Source organism: Pan troglodytes, chromosome 13 (genome assembly GCF_028858775.2).
Source record: "Pan troglodytes isolate AG18354 chromosome 13, NHGRI_mPanTro3-v2.0_pri, whole genome shotgun sequence".
Lineage (NCBI taxonomy): Eukaryota > Metazoa > Chordata > Mammalia > Primates > Hominidae > Pan > Pan troglodytes.
The window spans coordinates 36895871-36919948 of record NC_072411.2 but is presented as its reverse complement, the minus strand read 5'-3'; the positions used below and the strand labels follow the sequence as shown (position 1 = coordinate 36919948).

Genomic DNA, 24078 nt, shown 5'->3' with positions numbered 1-24078 from the left:
AGATCATCCTGGCTAACGCGGTGAAACCCCGTCTCTACTAAAAATACAAAAAATTAGCCGGGCGTGTTGGCGGGCACCTGTAGTCCCAGCTACTCGAGAGGCTGAGGCAGGAGAATGGCGTGAACCCGGGAGGCGGAGCTTGTAGTGAGCCAAGATGGCGCCACTGCACGCCAGCCTGGGCGGCAGAGCGAGACTCTGCCAAAAAAAAAAAAAAAATCATGAATGGGTAATGAATTTTGCCAAGTACTTTTTATTCATCTATAAAATGATCATACTATTTATTTCATGAATATGGTGAATTACACTGATTTTCAAAAGTTAAGGCCATCCTATTCCTGGAATTCCAGTCTCATCCACTTCAGTCAATACTAAATAGTGGAGAAAATGGTCTTTTAAAAATACAAATTTGATCATAGCATATCTCTGCTTAAACCCTGTCAATAGTTTTCCATTGCCTAGAAGGTAAAGCTCAAGTTCTTTAGCATGGCATAAGCAGCCCCCAATAAATGTGAGAAATAAAGGGGTCCCGAACCTTTGTGGGGGCAGAACTTTGTGGTCTGATGTGACTAGCTGCTTTTCCTCGGGAAATAATTCTTTTCCTGATAAAATACTTGAGCAATTTTCTAATAGAGTAATGAGCTTAAAAGACCCTCTCGGGAAACCCACTCGACTGATTATTACTCTTGAAACTGGTTTAAGACCTTTAACCAATAAGGCAAAGAGGCTGTCATCCTTAACTAGATATTATTTTCCTTCTTTAAAAAAATCTAGTTTAATAATTTATCTGCTGATTTTTTTCTCTATAAAATGTGTTTGTAAGAAGGATTCTTTGAATTGGACTTTTGAGAATGTTTCTTATTTTGATACAAGTTTAGAATAAAACTCTGATACATGTTCATAATCAATATGAGAGCTACTTTAACAAATGTGTGTGTGTTGAAGGAATGCATCCTTGAATATATGAAAGATGAAGTCCGACTGTAACTAGACCTGAAAAAAAATCACATATCTAATATATGTTTTATATATATTTATATATTATATATATTTACATATATATTATATATAAATATATATATTTACATATGTATTATATATAAATATATATATGTATATATTTTTTGAGACAAAGTCTCACTCCATCACCCAGGCTGGAGTGCGGTGGCATGATCTCCGCTCACTGCAACTTCTGCCTCCGAGGCTCAAGTGATCCTCTCACCTCATCCTCCCAAGTAGCTGGGACTACAGGTGCGCACCACCATGCCTGGCTAATTTTTGAATTTTCTGTAGAGACAGGGTTTCACCATGTTGGCCAGGCTGGTCTCAAACTCCTGAGCTCAAGTGATCCACCCACCTCAACCTCCCAAAGTGCTAGGATTACTGGCTTGAGCCACTGTGCCTGGCCTAGGCCTGAAATATTAAATATATTTTAAATACTGTAAATTTGAGCTATTTGAGGATAAATGACACTTTGATTTCTACCCCCAAAAAAGATTTTCCTAGGTTTTATAAATACATTTATATGAAATAATATGGGAAAGTATATAATACAGTTTAGAGGAAGGCCATGGTAGACTAACAAGTCTTATTTTTAGATTTCTGTACTCATTGCTGTATGAAACCAAACAAATACACCTGCTGATAATAGTCCTAAAGTCCCAAAGTTATGTCTACTTACATCTGTGGCAACAGCTGATCTCATTCTGAACTGTCTGCTTGGTATTCACTGGAAGTTCATTTGTCCTTATTTCTAAACTCCTCTTGCTAAAGCTGTTTACAATTCCAAAACACAACATAATATTTAAAAGTCCCTTGCTTTCACTACATTTGTCAACTACATTAACATGAAAATGAAGTCTAGAAATTAATTTTGCCTTCTAGTCTGGAATTCTTCCATTTCCAGTATTATGGCCTTCTTGGATATAAATATATTTTAAGAAGGGGTATATTCCATTTTAATATGGAGAAAGCAAATAATTCTGAAGCAGAAATGAAAATCACCCTTCTGCAATTTGTCCTTCTGGTTAAGACACTTCCCTGCTTTCCTTCCTGACTTGATTTTGGATGCCCATTGCAGAACATCACACTCAGAGTTTGGCAATGTTGAATTATTATTTAGTAACTATTGTTCACAACTCCTCCCTGTAGGAGGTTAATTATCTACTTGTAATTATGTACAAGTAGATAATTGTATGTACTTGTATTTGGCTTGTGAATTTTTCATTTTTCATACCTGTTATCTGTCTGTACATCTCATTGAAACTTCTGGTAAATCTTTGACCATTTCTGACTTGTCAGTAATTTCGCAAGAGAGAAAGCGATAGGCATACAAAATTGGAAATGAAATTTTTATTGAGTTTCTTGTTCAGAGGGAGAAGAGATAGTAGCAAGAAAAAATGGGAGGGAAGAGATTCTTCAAGAGTATATGATCCTGTAGGATGAAGGTCACATACTCTATTGAGTAATGCCAGTCTCCTGTTGATTGATGCCTAATAAATACTTGGGTTAAAATACTTTTTTGGCTGGGTGTAGTGACTCACACCTGTAATTGTAGCACTCTGGGAGGCTGAGGTGGGGGGGGGGGATCACTTTCAGCCAGAAGCAACCTATGTTGACCAGTCTGGGCAACATGGTGAGACCCTGTCTCTACAAAATCAAAAATTTAGCCAGCCATGGTACCTGTGTCCCAGCTCCTCAGGAGGCTGTGGTGGGAGGATCACTTGAGTCCAGGAGTTCAAGGCTGCAGTGAGCTATGATCGCACCATTGTACCCCAGCCTGGGCGACAGAGTGAAACCTTGTCTCTAAAAAAATGACTTTTTCTATTGCTAGTTCTATCACCTGTTATTTCATAACTGCAAATTGATTATGTTTTAAATGAATTACATGAGGAATCCTGGGTTAAGGAGTCACATGATATGGCCTTGGATGACTGTTGATTCCATTTCCATTAACCTTAGCTCCTTGGGATACCCAAAGCTGTCCTCACATCTAAGGTTCCCAAATAACATATCTGATCTTGGCCTCCCAAAAGCTGAAATTTCTTCTGTTTTTTTTTTGTCTGTGATCCCAGATCCTATTCCCTTGGTATCCGCCATAATCATGCACCAGTTTTTAAAGATATCTGTGCTAATGTAGCATTTGACAACATCTCCATTTTAGTAGGGCATTTCTAAAGACTGTATTAAACCCCAAGGAATAGTTCTAATGATGGACATTTTAGGTACCATGGCTGCCTCATCTGGAATCCTGGAATTCTACCTTCTGGACAGGTGCTGGCTTTCCTTATTAGGCAGTAAAGCAGTGGATATCAACACTTTGCTCCAACATACATTTCCCTCTCCAAAGCCAGCAGCTGCACACATCTCCCTATGAGGTCAAGGACTTACTGAGCTGATAATAATAGTGATTAATATTCCTGTCAGGGAAAAGAAATAAACTTCTCACCTGCTGGGATGCATGAACTTTTTCACATTTTTAGGGAGTTCTGCAAACACAAAGATGTGGCTTACAAAATGGTTCTAATTGTGGGAGAAAGTTTCATTTTTTCTTCTGGAAAAGGAACACTTAATTATCTTCCCATTAGCATATCTCATTAGTAGCATTTGCAGTAAATACAGCATACTCTGTTATAACATAACTTAATCCAAAAATTCTAGCATACCAGAGATTTAGTTTGTTCCCTGAGACATAATTTCCTAGAGAAAGAGCCTGGTTTAATTCAATCAATGCAAAGTAAAATTAGCTTTATATTCCCAAGATCATTATACAATTCAATTAAACAAACATTAACTTAACACCTACTATTTGTAAAGTGCTGGAGTAGGTAATGAAAATCTCTTGACATTTATACAGTCCTTTGGCATAGTATTATGTTAACTCGTCACACCAACTCTGCCTGGTTATCATCCCCATTTTACAGTTGTAGAAGCTGAGGCTGAGAAGGGTAAGTGACTTGATATTTGGTCACCACCTAACTAGTGGTAGAGCCAGGACTTGAACTCTCTCGCTTACCACAACTTCTTGAGAAGACAGAAAGGAAGCTTACAGGCCTCAAAAAAGTATTTTTACTCTATTGAGGATTCCAGTACACAGGAAAATATCTTGTAACCAAAATACTTGGAAGCCGAAGTATTCAAACAAATTTAAATGTCAAGTTAGGTGGGAATTAGGCAGGTACCCTCCCCCACCTTTTTTTGTTTGTTTTGAGACCAAGTCTCACTGTACCTCTCAGGCTGGAGCGCAGTGGTGCAATTTTGGCTCACTGCAATCTCCACCTCCCAGGTTCAAGTGATTCTCATGCCTCAGCCTCCCGAGTAGCTGAGATTACAGGTGCCCGTCACCACGCCTGGCTACTTTCTGTATTTTTAGTAGAGATGGGGTTTCACCATGTTGGCTAGGTTGGTCTCAAACTCCTGACCTCAAGTGATCCAACCACCTCAGCCTCCCAAAGTGCTGGGATTACAGGCGTAATCCAGCTAATTTTTTTTTGTATTTTTAGTAGAGACAGGGTTTCACCATGTTGGGCAGGCTGGTCTTGAACTCCTGACCTCAAGTGATCCTCCCATGTCGGCCTCCGAAAGTGTTGGGATTATGCGCAGCCTGAGAAATTCTTTGTTTTAAGCCATGTTGGAAATATTTCTAATACGTATGGTATGGTCTGCTGCCTACAATAGCTGTGGGTATATTCAAATCTTTCTTTAATGATAAATCACTTTTCAGTGCTTCTGGATCATCCTTGCCCTTCAGAACCCCTTGAATAGAGTAGTCCTGAATATGAAAGATGTAGAGGTACAGAAAGGGGATGGTGAAGTTTTATCCATTGGGCCTGAATGATGTCCAGCTTAGGTTCATCTTCTTACTCACAGATCAAATGCCCAAGACAAGATCATATCTCTGCTTATTGTTGTAAAAACTGAGTGTTGCTCCTAAAAGTGAACCATTTCTTTTACTACAAAATAAAAATACTTTCTATTTTACAGAACAAGAATTTCGGGATTCTCCATTAAAAATAAAGAAAAGGGCCAGGTGCAGTGGCACATGCCTGTAATCCCGGAACTTTGGGAGGCTGAGGCAGGCAGATCACCTGAGGTCAGGAGTTTGAGACCAGCCTGGCCAACATGGTGAAACCACATCTCTACTAAAAATGCAAAAATTAGCCAGGTGTTCTGGCTCATGCCTGTAATCCCAGCTACTCAGGAGGCTGAGAGGCACAAGAATTGCTTGAATCGGGAGGCAGAGGATGCGGTGAGCTGAGATCATGCCACTGCACTCCAGCCTGGGTGACAGAGTGAGACTTTGTCTCTAAATAAATAAAGAAAGTGAATAACATATGAATAGATATTTTGGTTGGGGTGGCGGAAAGTCTAACTTGCAGAAACAGGCCCCTTAAAAAAAATTGAGGTGAAATTTACATAACACAAAATTAACTATTTAAAATGTACACTTCATCGGCATAGAGCACATTCACAGTGCTGTGCAATTATTACCTCTGTCTTGCCCTAACAACTCTAAGAGTCAGGCACTAAAACATCGTACATGCTCAAAAAGTATAGACACATGAGGAAAGCATTTAATATGAAAGACCGAGACTTTAAAAAACAGACAAAAAAGCCACCTGGAGGAAGACTTGCAGGGATAATCAAACTTCCTAAAATTCTTACTATATTCAGAGAGATAAGAAAAGGTATTGCATCCACCCAACAAGGACAGGATATTAAAAAAAATTCAGAGAACAAGAAAAATAATAAGCTTTTGGAAATTAAGAGACCAACTAAATAGAAGCCTTTTTAAATAAAGTTGAAAAAAATCTCCCAGAAAGTAAAACGAAAGTTCAAAGAGGTGGTATATAAGACAGAAAACAAAAATAGGTTCTACTTTAGAACAATAGGAATTCTAGAGAGAAAAAGCAGAGGGAAGGAAATCATTAACACATAATTTAAGAAAATTTACAGAATGAAAGGATCCACCAAATGACTAGGGTAATGGGTGAAAATAGACCTATATCAAGTAGTATCATTGTGAAATTTCAGGACAAAAAGAAATTCTTAGACTCTTTGAAGTTGTGGTAAGGAGAAGAGAGAAGCAGGTTTTATGCAAATTTCAAAAATTAGGATGTCATTGCATTACCCAACAGCACCTCTAAAAGCCAGAACACAATGGAACAATGACTTTAAAATTCTGAGGGAAAGAAACGACTTCCAAGCTAGAATTGTTACCTAGCCAAACAATTAGGTCATTGCGAAGGACGAATACAGACATTTTTAGATAAACAAGGTTTTGAAAAGTTCATCCTCCATACTTCCTTCTCTGAAAGTTATTGAAGGATGTTGTCCACCAAGATGAAGGAGTAAAACCAAGAAATGGGAAAATCATGAGATTCAGCAAACAAGGAATCCAATGAGAGAGATTGAGAATATCCTCATGAAGAGAGATTTCAGGATGACAGCTGTGCAGCAGGTTTAAATAGCAACTCAGTCCCAATTAGAGCATCAGAAGGCTCCTGAAGATATTTCTTTAAGAACACAGAATTAATGGACTAGTGTTAGTCTACGTGTCTGAATGTACTGAGAGGAAAGTTACAAAACTGGTGGAGAGTTTAGGGTTAAGTTTGTGTAAGTAGCATGTAAATAAAATAAAACAAGGAAGGAAAGAAAGAAGAAATTGGTGGTCTGCAGTCATCTTATTGAACCTCAAGGGAAACCCTGAGCCAGAATTGCCAAGCCAGAGGGTTCCTGAATTCCTGACCCAGAGAAAATGAATGAGATAGTAAATATGCATTCTTGTTTTAAACCACTGAGTTTTAGGTTAATTTGTGATGCAGCAGCATGTAACGAATACAGAGTTTGGTTCCTGGAAATTTGGTGCTACCATAACAAAAACCTGAAAATGTGGGAGTGGCTTTGGAACTGATTAGTAGGAGGAAGTAGGAAGGACTTTGAGAATAATAAAAGACCAAAGGTCCTTGTAAAGACTCTTATTAGAAGCCCAATGGCCTGTGAGAAGGTTGCAGTAAAGGCTTAAAGGAGAATGGGGAAAATGTGATTGGAAACTAGAAGAAGGGTGATCCTTGCTATGGTGGTGGCAAAAATTTAGCAATGCTGTCAACTACAACAGGGGTCCCCAACCCCTGAGCCATGGACTGGTACTATGGGGATTGTTGGGTTTGAATATTTCCAGCCTCTCCTATAGCAAATGATGCTAAAGTTAAGATACGGATTTCTGGCAAAAACTAAATCCAGGGCATAATCAGAAAAATAGAGTCTAAAAATTAAGCCAAGATGTGACTATAATGTCTTTGTTATAACCTCAAAAGATTTAGGAAGTGCCTCAAAAAGCCATTCAGTCAAACAAAAAGGGCTTCTCAGAAGCTTAAGGCTGTTGTCTCTCAGCCACCTTAGCAGAAACCCAAAGGTAGAGAAGGGCTTTTCTCAGAGATTTGTGGCTAAGTCTTTTGCCTAATGATGTGAAACTTAATAAGATTCATGAAAGACTCATTTGGTTTTTAAAGGAATTGTATTAGAAGCACCACCAGCTTGGACTGAAAGGAACAGATATAAAAAAGGAAAGTAAACCTTTGGACTATAAAACATGTACAGGCATGAAGCAGTCTGTACAAACTGCTCAGCCACAAACACAGGCTTTTATGGAAAAGGAAAGATGACTGAGAATGTAGAAGCAATAGCTATGTTGAATTGGCCTGGCACAGTGGCTCACACCTGTAATCCCAGCACTTTGGGAGGCTGAGGTGGGTGGATCACTTGAGTCCAGGAGTTCGAGACCAGCCTGGGCAACATGGCAAAACCCTGTCTCTACAAAATATACAAAAATTAGCCAGCTGTGGTGGCATGCGTCTGTGATCCCAGCTACTTAGGGGACTGAGGCTGGAGGATCCCTTGAGTCTGGGGAGTGGAGGTTGCAGTGAGCTGAGATGGTGCCGCTGCACTCCAGCCAGGATGACAGAGCAAAACCCTGTCTCAAAAACAAAACAAAATGAAAAGAATGTTTTTGTTGAATGGTTTCTATGCTTTGAGTTCTAATAAAGGAACTACCAATATGTGCCTGATGGATTTCAGACTTGCTAGTGGCTAGTGACCTCCTCTGAAGCTCTTGTTTTCCCCTTTTGGAATGGAAAGGATAGCAAGTATCCTATGCTTGTCTCGCCATTTTATATTGAGTGTGTGAGGAACAAAGGAACTTGTCTGTTCAGTTCACAGTTCTTCAGATTTGGAGAAAGTATACATGAGGAGCCTCATACACCAGTTCATCTAAGCAACAAAATCCTAGACTTTAAAGTGATGCTATAAATGGATGAGACTTTTGGGGCAGTCTTGGTAGGGGTGAGGGTGTTTTGCATTTAGGAGGAATATAAATAATTTGTGGCCAGAGAGTGGAATGAGGTAGTTTTAAAATATGCCTTCAAATCCTTTGATAAGCCTCCCTTCAAAAGGTGGGATCTAATTCTACTCCCCTTGAATGTGAGCTAGATTAAATGACGTGCTTCTAATGAATAAAATGTGATGGAATTAGTACTACATGACTTCTGACTGTAGGTCATAAAAAGGATAGCTTCTCTCTGGTGTGTGCTCAATCTCTCTCTCTCTTTTTCTCTTTTTCCCCCCCTCTTCTTCCCTCCCTCCCTCCTGTCTCCATTACCATCTCTCCCCATTTCTCTCTCAGATCACTCACTCTTGGGGGCATCCAGCAGCCATGTTGTGAGGACACTCAAGCAGCTGTGAAGAGGCACACCTGGAGAGGAACTGAGGCCTCCCACCAAAACCAAGCACTGACATGCCACTCATGGGTAAAATCCACCTTGAATGTAAATCCTTTAGCCCCAGCCAAGCTTTTAGATAACTACAGCCCTGACTGACACCTTGCCTGTCTCACCTCTTGAGAGATTTTGGGTCAGTTAAGCTATTTCTAAATTCCTAACATATAGAGGCCATGAGAGATAATAAATGTTTATTATTGTTTATGTGGCTTGTTTTAAGCCACTAAGTTTTGGGGTAATTACAGTCATGCATCACATAATGATGTTTTGGTCAATGACAGACTGTGTATGTGATGGTGGTCCCATAAAATTATAAGGGAGCTGAAAAGTTCCTATTGCTTAGTGATATTACAGCCATCATAATGTGATGCATTATTACTACTATTATTATGTGCAATGCATTACTCAAGTGTTTGTGGTGATGCTGGTGTAAACAAACCTATCTCTTCCAGTCTTATTAAAAGTATAGCACAGATAGACTGGGCGCAGTGGCTCATGCCTGTAATCACGGCACTTAGGGAGGCCAAGGTGGGTGGATCACCTGAAGTCAGGAGTTTGAGACCAGCCTGGCTAACATCGTGAAACCCATCTCTACTAAAAATACACTGGGTGTGGTGGTGCATTCCTGTAATCCCAGCTACTTGGGAGGTTGAAACACAAGAATCGCTTGAACCCAGGAGGTGGAGGCTGCAGTGAGCTGAGATCATGCCACTGCATTCCAGCCTGAGTGATAGAGTGAGACTGTCTTAAAGAAAAAAAAGTATAGCACAGATAATGATTTACAGTATGTAAGACTTGGTAATGATATAAATGACGATGTCACTGGCTTATGTATTTACTATGTTATCCTTTTTATCATTATTTTGGAGTGTGTTCCTTCTACTTATTAAAAAAAAATTAACTGTAAAACAGCCTGAGGCAAGTCCTGCAAGAGGTATTCCAGAAGAAGGCATTGTCATAGGAGATGACAGCTCCAGCTGTGTTATTGACCCCGAAGACCTTCCAGTGGGACAAGATGTGGAGGTGAAAGACAGTGACGATGATCCTTACCCTGTGTAGGCCTAGGCTAATGTGTGTACTTGAGTCTTAGTTTTTAACAAAAAGGTTTAAAAAGCAAAAAAAAATTCTCTTTAATATAAGAGAGATTATCAGGATATAAAGAGAAAATATTTCTGTACAGCTGTATAGTGTGTTCTTATTTTAAGCTAAGTGTTATTAAGAGTCAAAAAGTTTAAAAAATTTTAAAAAGTAAAAAAGTTACAGTAAGCTAAAGTTAATTTATTATTGAAGAAAGAAAATTTTTAAAAAATTTAGTGTAGCTTAAGTGTAGGGTGTTTATGAAATCTACAGTAATATAAAGCAGTATCTTAGGCCTTCACATTCACTCACTATTCACTTACTGACTCACCCAGAGCAACTTCCAGTCCTTCAAGCTCCATTCATGGTAAGTGCCCTATACATTTTTCATCTTTTACATCTTATTTTTACTGTACCCTTTTTATGTTTAGATATGTTTTGCTACACAAATATGTATCATTGGGTTACAACTGCCTACAGTATTCAGTACAGTAACATGTACAGGTTTGTAGCCTAGGAGCATCAGGCTATATACCATATAGCTTAGGTGTGTAGTAGGCTGTACCATAAAACTTTGTGTAAGGGCACTGTGATGTTCGCACAACCACAACATTGCCTAATGATGCATTTCTCAGAACATATCTCCACTGTTAAGTGATGCATGACTGTAATTATGCAGCGGTAGGTTACCAATGGATCTAGCCAGAATTATGATATACTCATAATGAGCGTATGACCGACCTCTCAAAAATCTATCCACTTAAATAGTGAAGTGTATTTTCTGTGATCATGTTAATATAGGGAGGCAATATAGTTTTCCATTTTTTTGTATTTCTCACAGTGTTAGACTGATAATCTATAACCTGCATTCTTTGTATCCGTCTTTAAAAATCAAAGCAAAGAATTTAAAAGCAAAAGAATTTTAGAGGTGGAAGGAAGCCAAGAGATTATGCCATTTAAATACTTTCTGACCAAATAGCTCAGGGTTTTAGAAATAGCAGGTGCTCAATAATGGTTTTGGTTTTTTATATATGACATGTATCTGTATATTCTTAAGATGTTATTTAAAATTTATATTTATCAAAGTATAGTTTATACATAAACAATCAAATATTACTAAAATATCTTTATTATCAAAAGCAGCTCTTTTTTAAAAACACTTTTTTGGTCAGGCATGGTGACTCATGCCTGTAATCCCAGCACTTTGGGAGGTTGAGGCAGGCAGATTGCTGAAGTCCAGGACCTGCTGGGCAACATGGCAAAACCCTGTCTCTACAAAAAATAAAAAAAAGAGCTGGGTGTGGTGGTGTGCTGAGGTGGGAGGATGGCTTGAGCCTGGGAGGTGGAGGTTGCAGTGAGCTGTGATCATGCCACTGCACTCCAGCCTGGGTAACAGAGTGAAACCCTGACTCACTTTCCCAACTGTTATCCCCTAAGGCAGCCACTTTTACCATTTTAGCATGCATCGTTTGATAATTACCTTTATATTCCCAGATAATAAGCTTATACTATTGTTTCTTAGTTTACTAACTTTAGAGAGTATTTACTGATTTCCCATTATGATCATTGAGAATTTCTTTCTTACTCTATTTTCTTAATAGAATTATGATTTTCATTTAAACCAGTACTAATATTTACCCTATTATGACTACAAATATTGCTCACTGCTGAGTCAAGTAATATACAGTGATTATCTGCCCTCATGTAGATTTTTTGTTTTCTTGGAGTTAATTATTTCCTTTTCTTTCCTTAGCTTAATTTTCTATGTATATCCTGCATTTGTTCCTAATGCATCAACAGATCTGTTAAATGTCTGGCAATAATTGTTTCCAACTCTCAGACAGATCAAATAATTCATCAGTTCCATTATTTTCTTTCTAGAGACCTCCCTCCACGGCATTCTGTCCTCTTGCTCAAATCTGGCCAGGTTTCTCTCTAGCCCAGTTGTCTAGCTAGGACTTTCCTTAGCCATTCTGATATGGGGATTGTTTTTAAAAGCGAATTTGCTAATGTGAATATGACTAGAATGAAGAAGTATTAATATTTTAAAAAGAATCCTAAATTATTAATATATACCGCTTCTATGTCCTGGATTCACCTGCCTGTGAGATCACATAAAATAAGGTCACATTTGCTTTTGATGCCCAAATTATTATAGCTCAAGCTTTCACAGTTTGAATGTAAGATCTCAGCACCAAGAAGTTTGTAAAGTACCTGCTGAGTTTTTCTGGAGGTCCCTAATAGGAATATATTCACACGTGCTCACCAACTAGTCCATCCACTTGTTAACATGAAGCATTTGCCATATTTTTCCTCTTCTGCTCCTGTCCCCTGGCCAATGTGTATTGCACTGGGTGCTCGCTGAAGGTGCTGATAGTATCCCTTAGAAAATGGGCTTTGGATTTGGCAATGGTGTTTTCTCCTGGTGTTTTCAATTTCCAAGAATACTAGTAAGGAGGTACTAGGCTTGATGGGATGTAATAAGAACAGCCCTTCCCCCAATTCCACATGATTTTCCCTCTTCCTTTCCTCCATTGCTCAATGTCCAGAGCCCACAAAGTCTCTTTCAGTTTCTGCCCTGTGAAGTCTTCTGCTTACATACCTTCTCATCACTCTCCATCCAAACCAAAAACAATCAACAGTCACAACCCATTGCTAACCATCCATGTCTGCAGGGGTGACACAAAAGCTAAACAACTCAGAGGCACAGCTCAACCACATAATTGATTACCAAGCTAAAATGCTTAATATTTATATTCTGGTGATTTTCTCAAGCCAGAGAAACAGTCAGCATTAATATGAGATAAAGTGTCCATTCTGGAGATAAACCACTACTTGCAACTTTCAAATGATGGGCCTCTTTTTGCTGGACATGATTTTTTTAAACCTTAGAGTCTAAACTCAAGTACCATATTGCAGATTTTTAAATATGTCTATATACTTTTAACCCCAAAGATTTTTCCCTTGGGAAAATGTGGAAATCTTCTATAGATATCTGTGAATAAGATGGAATTGAAATACAAAATATTTTAGACTTTTCACTATGGCCTTTTCCCTAGAAATTCTTGAACTTGCTGAGTTAGCATTTTTAAAGAGTACTTAAAGGGTGGGTGTGCCTCCAACAGAGAGATTGGCGAGGAGACTACATCAGAGGAAAGACTTTTTCTTGTGCACTTTAAAGTACCACTATGCTGGTGTTTTAATTAAATGAGAGAATCAAAAGCCATATTATTCCAGGAAGAAATCTCAGGGCATGATACACAAGACCCTTCATCATCTTCCCCTGACTCCCTGTCCAACGCAATTTCCCAACTATGCATTTTCCACACTTTCAATGTTCCAGTTTTCTCCATGTAGTGGATGAGGACAGTTGTATTCACAATTTACCCAACTAGTGAAAGGTAGAGCCAGGATTTTAACCCAGGTCAATTTGACTTTGAAACTTGTGCCCCTTTCCTGCTTACTACATTGCCATGTGTCATTTTGGGTGTATATAGGGATGTCACTAAAGAAGAGGAGCTGATCTGGGGGAATACCCAGCCATGTAGATGATCTGGGATTTCTCTGGCATATATAATAGTTTCTTAGTGTTATGTACTCTGTGTGGAGGGAGACCCTGGAGAGAATCCCCTGTGTGAGCAAACCTAATCCCAAACCTCACTGTCTCTCTCCTTTCATCTAATACCTTTCTTCCATCCCTTTTTTGGAGAGAGGCCAAAAAAGGAGAGAGAATGGGTTGCTGATGCAGCATTCTGCTCCCCATAAGCCATCCAAGTGGCAGACTGGGCTTACCTTTCCTATGACATCTGTTAACAGCTTGAGGGACAGAGGATCATGAACCAAAGCATCTGTGTAAAAGGAACCAAGGTATTTCTTCGGGTTCATTGGGTTGTCCTGGGCACACAGATCTGGGCGCATGCTGAATCCGTGGGAGATTCTTCCCACTGTGAAGGGGAAGGCACCACCTGCAAGTAAAACCCATTACTGAGGGGCTAGTGTTGATTGTAAAGGATTCCTTTAGTCTTGATGTTATATGCAAGAAGTTACTGTAGGCCAGCTGATTAACAGTAATTACAAAGGACCTATTGTGTTCTGAATGCTGGGAGATGATGGAAGAAATGGCATTAACTCATCTAGAAATTCAGATTTGAGAAATTCATCTTAAAGAGAGAAGACAGGCCAGGCACAATGGCTCACACCTATAATCCTAGCACTTTGGGAGGCCAAGGATGGCAGATCATGAGGTCTGGAGATCGAGACCATCCTGGCTAACACAGTGAAACCCCACCTCTACTAAAAATACAAAAAAATTAGTTGGGTGTGGTGGCACATTCCTGTAGCCATGGCTACTCAGGAGGCTGAGACAGGAGAATCGCTTGAACCTGGGAGGCGGAGGGTGCAGTGAGCCGAGATTGCACCACTGCACTCCAGCCTGTGTGACAGGGTGAGACTCTGTCTCAAAAAAAAAAAAAAAAAAGAGTGAAGGCAAGTGTGTAAAGATATGTAATCAAAGTTTTCAAATATAGTGTGATTATAATAGCAAAATATTGAGACAACCTATCAGTCGGGGGCTATCTGAGTCATGATGGCATATCCATGAAATATAAGGCCATACATGACACCATAAAAAATGATGAAGCTCTGTATTTGTTGACCTGGAAAGATGTCTTCTCTATGCTGTTGAGGAGGAAAGGCATGTTAGCGAGTAACATGTGTAGTTTGATTGTGTGTGTGTGTGTGTGTGTGTGTCTGTCTGTTGAAGGGTCACAAATTCAACTACCTACGGGGACCAGGCAGACAATGTAAAAGAATGAAATAGGCCTATTTGTAAACAATGAAGAATAGTGGGGACTATTGTAGACTGGAGAGCTCATGATCTAACTAGAGGGATTTAAATAAAAAAAAAACAGAAAAAAAAAAAAACAATGACAAAACTAAACTTGCCTACAAAAGTAGAATTTGGTTCCTAAACCATCATGTTACTAGAATGATGGCTGGAAGGATGTTACGAACTGAATTGTATTCCTTCAAAACTCATATGCTGAAGCCCTAATGCCAAATGTGACTGTGCTTGGAGAAAGGACCTTTAAGGAGATAATTAAGGTTACATGAGGTCATAAGGTGGGGCCTTAATCCAACAGGACTGGTGTACTGATGTCCTTGTAAGAAAAGGAGGAGAAACCAAAGGCCATGTGAGGAAGGTGGCCATGTGCAAGCTAGGAAGAGAGCCCTCACTAGAAACCAACCCTGCCAGCACCTTGATCTTGGACTTCTAGCCTCCAGGACTGTGAGAAAATAAATTTCTGTTTTCTTACAGTCACCCCATCTGTGGGATTTTGTTGTGACAGCCTGAGCTGACTAATAAAGATAGGGTCTTACCGCCATGTGCGAAACACACTTTCAGTTTGGGAAACTTCTCAAATACTCCACCCATGATCATGGAGCAAATGGCTATGGTGGTCTCTGCTGGCATTCCTGAAAGAGGAAATAGTCACAAGGTTCAGGGATGATCACCCCACCAAGAAGAATTCAGTGATGTTAGTGGCTAGGGAATTGTCAGTGCAAAGAAACTTGAGGCCCTTGTACCCTGGCATAGTTTGGCTGTATTATAGGACATTACTTTGGCAAGGAGAACCACGTGAAACTTCCTACTTGCCACTTGAAGGGAGAGTCATCTAATGGCTAGAGAGATTGAGGAGCCAGAGGACTTGGTTTTTGCCCTAAGTCCCCCGACTTCAGTTTGGGATGCAGTGGGACAGATGGAGTGTGCCAAGTCCGAGCTGGACCCTAGCTCCTCCAGTTTTCTGCCTCCTGGCCTCTGGCAAGTTATCTAATGGCTCTGAGCCCACATTTCATCTGTAAGATGACGTCTGTGTTGCCCATTTTGCAAGACTGTTGTGGAGCCTTGCAAATAATGATGTCGGCCAAGTTCCCGGACAGAACTTCACAATGGAGGTGCTCAACAAAGATATTAGCTGCCTCTCTCTCAATTTCCTCATCTGTAAAATGGTGAGTTCCTGCCAGTGAGTTGTTTTGAGGATTGGCAGACAGCACCTGGCATTTAGTAAGGGCTCACTAAATATTAACTATCATTATGGTCATTCCTGAAAAATCTTTGCTGCCTCTGGTAGCTGAGATTGAAAATAACTGGATTAAAATGAATTATTTCAAGTGCTTTGTGCTCCTAGGAGAAGCAGCTGGTCCATGTCTAATGCCTTCACCCCTGAGGAGCCAGTCCAAGCTACATTGCCATTGACTGCTTTTCAGACCATGACTCAGAAATCTGACCGCTCCACAGCTGTGCCCTGCACCTTCTGGGGAAGCCTGACTCTGTAGGCTGCGGAGCTAGGCTTCACAGGATGCTCATTCTGCCCGGGGCTGGTCACTGCTTCACAGGCAGAGACGCCCCTGGCACCCAGCTGCCTGGGAATTCTGGAAGCATGATGGATTTGTACCCATCTGGAAGCAGTTTGTGGGTAGAGCTTCCTGAAGGCAGAGAGATGGATGGCATCACTTTGTTCTAGTTCTGTGACTCTACTTTCCCATAATTACTTGAACCATAACCCCACAATCCATTCTCCATATAGCAGTCAGAGTTACGTTCATAATGTGAATTGGATCATGACACTTCTCTGCTGGGAATCCTCCAATCCACTAATGACCACCTTTGCATCCAGAATAAAATTCCAAAATTAGCCTGTTTTCTTGTGATATATATATATACTTGTTTATAATCTCTTTCCTCTAACCAGAATATAAGCTCCATGAAGGCAGAGGTTTTGTTTGTGAATATATCCTCAGTGCCTCGGACAGGGCCTGGCATGCTAGAGGTAATCAATGTATTTGTGTTGCATAAATGGATGATGAAATGACTCTATATGCAGATGCTCTCCTGTTGCAATATAAATAAGTTTGTGGGCTGGGTGCGGTGGTTCACTCCTGTAATCCCAGCACTTTGGGAGGCCAAGGTGGGCAGATCACTTGAGGTCAGGAGTTTGAGAACAGCCTGGCCAACATGGTGAAACCCTGTCTCTACTAAAAATATAAAAATTAGCTGTGCGTGGTGGCGTGCACTTGTAATCCCAGCTACTTGGGAGGCTGAGGCAGGAGAATCACTTGAACCTGGGAGGCAGAGGTTGCAGTGAGGTGAGATCACACCACTGCACTCCAGCCTGGGCAACAGAGTGAGACTCGGTCTCTAAATAAATAAATAAATAAATAAATAAATAAATAAGCTTGTGGGACTTATCAGAGTTTTGTGAATAAGGGTGACATTTTTCTTTGAAGCTTGATGGCACTGGGCATCTTGGGTTATCTCATCCTATTAATTATTGCCCAAGAATTTGGTAGGGGATGAGTAGGAAGCCTCCTTACTAAATACTTTGGTTTCCAACAGCAATCACAGGAATATATAAAACATGAGCAGAAAGAGGCCTTTGGAGAAATCTGGACCAGCATTCTCATTTTACGGATGAGGGACCGCAGCCCATGGAGGTAAAGTGATTTACTACAGGCAATACAGTGAAATAGAGACTAAACTGAAACTAAAATCCCAGTTTTTGACTTCCAATATATTGCCCCATTTAATTCTTCATGGTGATTGCCATTTTGATTACTTAATAATTACTAATTGTACTAGTTTGGCTGAGGAGAGAAAGAACAATGGTCCCCTTAAAGAAAATCCAGGCCGGGTGCAGTGGCTCACACCTGTAATCCCAGCACTTTGGGAGGCTGAGGTGGGTGGATCACTTGAGGCCAAGAATTTGAGAGCAGCCTGGCCAACATGGTGAAACCCTGTTTCTACTGAAAATACAAAGATTAGCTGGACGTGGCATTGTACCCCTGTAATACCAGCTATTTGGGAGGCTGAGGCAGGAGAATTGTTTGAACCTGGGAGGTGGAGTTTTCAGTGAGCTGAGATTGCACCACTGTACTCCAGTCTGGGCGACAGAGTGAGACCTTGTCTCAAAAAAAAAAAAAAAAAGAAAAAAGAAAAAAATATCCAGCACTTTTCATTTGGGGACCAAGTTTTCATTGGGTTTGTAGATGAGCTGTATTTTTCACCTATAGCTCCAGAATTTTACATCTGTTCTCTATCTCTTCTTATCACAACTGATAATGAGAGATTGGATAGAGCAAATGGAGCTTTCTCCTCTACGCTTTCGTGGAACTATGGATAGTGCAGGAGGCAAAGGGCAGAAGAGAGGAGCAGATAACAGGCAAATTGCAAGCCTGGGTCATCTTTTATATAAGATTTCAGATCTTTGGGTGGTGGAAGTTGACCTTCTACCTTTAATTCTAGGGTTCTCATTTGTATGAGCTGATGCTATTATCATCATCCAAAAAATTTACTAGACAGGTATGGTTACATTTTTTGAAGCCTCTTTGGGAGTCTGTGTAGCAAGACTGGCTTTGGAGTCAGATATATCTGTGTAAATTACATTTTCATGTATTAACTGTGTGACCTGGACACCTTACCTAAAAATTCCAAGCCTCAGTTTCTCCATCTGTAAAATGATCATTATAATGTCAAACTCATAGATTAAATATATGATTTATTTATGATGGTATTGGATATGTTTAAAATTAAATGAGGTAATACATATATATATATATATATATAGCATTAATCCAAGTAAGAGCTCAGTAAGTGATAGCTGCTATTACTCATAATCCTGTTAATTATTCATACTTTCCCTATTTGACATAATAGGTTTCCATAGATGATTGGAAAAACCCAAGAGTTGGTCCTCTGTTCCAGACCCCACACAGACACAAACCTACAAGCCAAGGGAGCCAGTATTTGGCCATTCTTCCATCCATCTGCATGTCCCAGGGATGCACAAACAGGGAACACTTCAGCCTTTCGGCTGCCTTCAAAGAAGCAATGAGAGAGAGAGAGAGGGTTACTTTGATGAGTGAGCAGATACCAGGTACTGTTTTGGGGAAACTGCTTTTCTCTGAGTCTATATTGGTCTGCACAAATAAACTAAAATGCTTTTGAAGTTGTTTTATGATCTATATAGAAGAGATATTGACAAACTTCTCCTGCTTAGAAAATAAAAGGGACACTTAGAATTAACAAAGGGGGTTGGTAGATTTACCATTGAGGTTGATGAACTTAATATATCACCTGGTAAAACAAGCGTCAGGAAATATCCATCATTCAAATGTTTTGGCTGACAGCAAAATGCTCAAGGACTAATCCCACAGCTGAAATGTAGGGGAAAATTTCCCCTACATTTGGCTCCTTCTGGCTCCTACTTGGTCTACGCTTTTGGAAGGACTGCTGAGATTGTATCCTTGGAGTCAGGGCGAGAGTGCCCCCTCCTTTTCCCCACTTGGAAACCAGAGTTTGTGGAAAGTGAAGAAGTGATGTGCTGGAGCCAGAGGCTCAGTGCTGGGCTGGGGCTGGCTGGCCTGACCCAAGCCACCTGGCTACTCAGAGCCCAGCACTGGGTGGAATCCCTGGGGTCTACAGGCATTCACCCATCCCCAGAAGCCCAGATGAGTCTCTGAACAGTTGGCTGTGAGTGAGATGACCTCAGAAATGGAAGAGGTCAGTGCCTTAGCCAGACAGGCACTGACATGAATGTCATAGGCATGCTCCAGGGCCTTCTGAGAAATGGAAATACCATCTGGATGGAATGACCTTTATGCAACAAAAAGTTTAATTAAAAGAAGTCTCCTCAACAGGCATTGAATATTAGTGCTCGTCAAGATTCAAAAGAGATTTCCCTTAGAATAATTCCTCACCACATATATTGAGGTTCTGGAGTGATTCATCCTACCCTCATACATAAATGTTTGTGCTAACCAGGCTGATGCAATGTGACTTGTGTACATAAGCATTTTTAAAATGGAAAACCAATTCTGGGACAACAAGGGATTCTGGAAGTGTCAGGAAAAGGGTAAGTTGAAGAAAGGACTTTTAATTCAACAGGTCCTGGGGAGCAGAAGAGATATAAGCCTTTTAAAGAGAGAGAAGCTAATTGGTTTCTGATAATAGGTGCCGGTTGGAAAGAAAATATTGACCTCTTGGGATGGTTTGGGTTTGGCAAAGGTGCATGGTCATGGTATCTCAGTGGGATTTGACTCCTCATTTGGATACAAGTTTATTCTATGTGCCTCTGGTGGTTCTTTTCTTTTTAAAATTTTTCCTTTTTATTTTTTGTTAACTTTTATGTTAAGGGTACATGTACAGGTTTGTTATATAGGTAAATTGCATGTCACAGGGGCTTGGCATACAGATTATTTTATCACCCAGGTAATAACCATTGTACCCAATAGGTAGATTTTTGATCCTCACCCTCCTCCCACCCTCATTTCTGTTCAGTTCAAATTAACATATTGTTGATCTCCTTGTATATGTGGGGTTTGTAGAGAATAGAAAAAGAAGTTATACTCTCACAATTATAATTAACATTGACTGAGAACTTATTATGTGCCCAAGCTGTTATAAGAATTTTATAATTATTAACTAGTTTAATTTTTTGTGAGATGCACACTTTTACTACCCTCATTTTATGGAGAAGAAAACTAAGGCAGATAGAAGCTAACTTACTTAGGCCTTGTGGCTGATAGATGGTGGAGCTGGGCAGTTGGCACTACCATTCAGTCTGCCTTATACCAATAACGAAGTTGTTTTTGCAACTGAAAACTGACCTGAGCATGTATGATTGGGTTTACTCACTAAAAAGGGAGGTCTAGGAGATAAAGGGGACAGTTAGACCTTTGGAGTACCAGGATCACCTTGAGATGACAAAGCCAACCTGGCTCATGATAATTCATTTCAGCACATTATTGACGCAAACTAGAGAGCAGAGAGGCAGGCAAACCTTGCTAACCAAACAAATATGCTGCCACCCCCAGGATATCATAAGTCACCTGGGGACAGGATGTGCTCCTGAATCCCTTCAGAGACTGGATGTCCTCAAAACAGCCCAGTTAGAAGGATTGATGGGTCGAGCTAGTCACACAAATGAAAATATCCATGTGGACCTCAACCGGCTGCTGTTGCTTCCTAAGCCCCTTAGTAATTCATAAACCCAAATCCAATGAATGCTAAAATGACTTGCAGCTGAAGTCTCGATCACACTGTGCTGAAACAACTTGGATGCATAAGTAAATAAATCCTCTTTCAAAGCTCATTAAAGTTTCTAGAAAACATTCACTGCATCAGCTAAACCACTGCAGCCAGTAAGCTTCAGGGAGTTCAGTATATTGAGGAACATTAAATCTTTCAAGTCATTAGAAGGCAATTTAACAGGCAATCTCCTGACTGGTGGGCAGTCGCCATAGATACAAACATGGAAAATTTTTTGCCTGTAGTTAGACCTCAGTAAATACTAAATGAGTAAATGATCAGTAGTCACAGTGCCTGGTGAGTCCACAAACATCTGTTTAAGTCATTATTAAAGATTTTGCATTTATAATGAAAATAATAGAAAGCAATATTATTATAATTCTAGGAGGGAAATAAAAAATTAAACAATGCAATTGAGTAAAGAATTATGCATCATGAATCCTGGTACTGAGATGAGAAGGTTTGGTTATAGAAAGAGTTGAAAGTGGAGGAGGAAGAAGAAGACTGATGGAGATGACTGTGGAACTGTGGACACTTGAAGTTGGATATTTCAGAAATGAATGGCACTGAATTTTTGAACATACATTTTACCATGAAATATTTTAAGTATAGAAAGTATAAACAATAACACAATGAGCATCCCTATACCCACCACCTAGTTTCATCAAATGTTAACATTTTCATGGTATTATTTTTTATTAGGTATTTTAAAGTACATTTCCAAAATATATGACTTAAAAAAGATCTTAATTACAGATTGGTTAAATAAATCAAAACATAGCCATATATTGGAATATTCTGCAGTTATTTAAAAATCGTGCATTAAAAGAATTTTCACTTATGCTGGAAATTTTTAATTAGCATACAAAATCACATGTGTAACAGAATTTCAGGTTCATTAAAATATAGATATATGTATATCAAAAAAGTAACTATGTATGATAACAGTGGCTACTCATCTTTGGGAGGCTGGATTATGGGTAATGTTTGTTATCATCTTTATACTTTTCTGTATTTTCGATAATTTCTTCCAAATTATTTCATAATTTTGAAAAATGTTTAGTATTTTTTTTCCAAAGCAGATTTTTTTTTTTTTTTTGAGATGGAGTCTTGCTCTCTTACCCAGACTAGAGTGCAGTGGCACAGTCTTGGCTCACTGCAACCTGTCTCCTGGGTTGAAGATATTCTCATGCCTCAGCCTCCCAAGTAGCTGGGATTACAGGGGTGTGGCACTACGCCTGGCTAATTTTTTTGTATTTTTAGTAGAGATGGGGTTTTGCTATGTTGGTCAGGCTGGCCTCGAACTCCTGGCCTCAAGTGATCCGCCCACCTGGGCCTCCCGAAGTGCTGGGATTACAGGTGTGAGCTGCTGCACCTGGCCGAAATATATATATGTATTTGTATGTCATTAACACGATTCTTTTGCACAGTGGCTGTAAAGAGGGTATTTTGTCTTCCAAGTGAAAGATTAAAAGGAGGGCAAGGGGGATGGAAAGAAAAGAGATTTCACTGTTAACTCAGTGCTGGCCTAGGAACCCTTCCACCAGTTCCTCTTTGGAATGGCCCACTCCTTTGCGGGGGCTATTTCCACACCTTCTACCTACATCAAACAAGTTGTGGACACTGCTCTCCCCTCCCAGTGGGGTGACGCTTCACCTCCTCCCTGCCAGCACCCAGCGGTGCCCCCGGCCCAGGCACTGGGCGGCTGGCGTTGGCTGAGCAGCCCCGCTACTCACCGCATAGACAGGAAAGAGCTCCTGCGCGTTCAGGTCCCACTCGTTGACGTGGGTGCCAATTTGGACCCCGGGAAAGCCCAGCTCTTTCACACAGCGCTCCATCTCCTTGACTGCCAGCTCAGGGGCCTGCATGGGCAACGTCCCCAGACCCACGAACCTCCTGGGGTAGCTCGCAACGGTGCTGGCAAGGTCATTGTTTAAAAGCTGGCACAGGTTTAAAGTGTCCTCAGGTTTGGCCTGGTGGAGACAGGAAAGGGAAAACCGCATTGTTGAAAACCTACTTCTTTTAGATATTCACTCTGAACAGTGCCTCCTCATGGCTATAATATTTGTCGTTTTCAGTGGCTTTACCACATCAGAAAACAGAGGCACAGATTGGGAAAGGCGCTGGCCACAGACGACCGAGAAGCCAATCTTTGTAAAGCAAAGAAAACTGCAGGTATATTGCTGATTCATTGGAAAAATTGAGGCCAGAATCAGAAGGGAAGAACACAATTACTGGCATGGTATCCCAACACTAGAGATGGAATGAGCATGGGCCACTACCAACTGCAGAAAGATCTTAATGCCCCCCTACCTCCCAGGAGGTCGGGCCTGGCCAAGGGCCCCAGGCCACCATCAAGGCACCTCCTTGTCATGCCCCATTGAGGGCGGCCAGGCTGGCTCACTGACTTGTCCTGCCCCTGCCTGTCCTCCTCTCTGTCCTTCTTGTTGGCTGTGACATTCAGGGCTGTCCTTGGCAAAATGCTGAGGCAGATGAAGTTTGCTGTTGGTTTTCCTAATGCTCCCTTCTTCACTGTTTACTTTCCTCTGTCACCCCACTGCCCACTGCCAGGAATCTGGTCCTCTCCTGCAGCCTCAGTTGTCTAATCAGAGTGGTAGCCAATCTGATAAATTCAGGCATTTTGAGGTCTCAGGGCACTTTTAAGTAGTGAATGCAATTGCAGGAACAGGCAAAGACTGAGTCACTCACTAATACTGGATTTATGAACACAGATCACGGAAGTATGTATGAACAGGTGATATTTCCACTGCTCCTTAAATCACGAGAGTGAGTATCTGCTTGGATGAGCAGGGACTAGCACATTCCCGGCTATGTACAAAAATTTTCCTCCACAGGCTGGAAATCATGCCTGAAACTTTTAGTGCTTGAGATTTATTCACTTGGGAAAGGGCATCCCACTTCAGGATTACCCTTCTGAATTGTGTTTTTCCCTTGGAGAGGTGATATATTAGGTCATGATTATTATTCCTACCTCAAAATCATTCTCGTCTCAGAAGATATTAGCTTGTCAGTTCCCCGGCAAGGCATTGCAGGAATGAGTCACCAGACAGGTAAGTTCTGGTGGAGATTAAGGCTGGTCTAGTACCACTGTACAGTGAAACTATAATGCAAGTCACATAGCAA

At 40.5% G+C, this 24078-nt stretch overlaps 1 protein-coding gene and 1 long non-coding RNA gene across 5 annotated transcripts in view; one reads left to right on the top strand and one right to left on the bottom strand.

Moving 5' to 3' along the window:
• The window catches only part of ACMSD (aminocarboxymuconate semialdehyde decarboxylase), a 60285-nt gene that overhangs the window by 15801 nt on the left and 20406 nt on the right, over nucleotides 1–24078 (bottom strand). For all 4 annotated transcript variants that reach the window (XM_515804.9, XM_054679007.2, XM_009443354.5 and 1 more), the window contains 4 exons: nucleotides 22671–22907; nucleotides 18629–18722; nucleotides 15228–15323; nucleotides 13641–13813 (listed from right to left, as the gene is read on the bottom strand). In XM_515804.9, the coding sequence (XP_515804.1) occupies nucleotides 13641–13813; nucleotides 15228–15323; nucleotides 18629–18722; nucleotides 22671–22907 (600 nt within the window). The remainder of the gene's footprint in view (nucleotides 1–13640; nucleotides 13814–15227; nucleotides 15324–18628; nucleotides 18723–22670; nucleotides 22908–24078) is intronic.
• LOC104005187 (uncharacterized) lies at nucleotides 17245–19668 on the top strand. Its single transcript, XR_678397.5, has 2 exons — nucleotides 17245–17342; nucleotides 18562–19668. It is a non-coding gene; the product is annotated as an uncharacterized LOC104005187 (long non-coding RNA).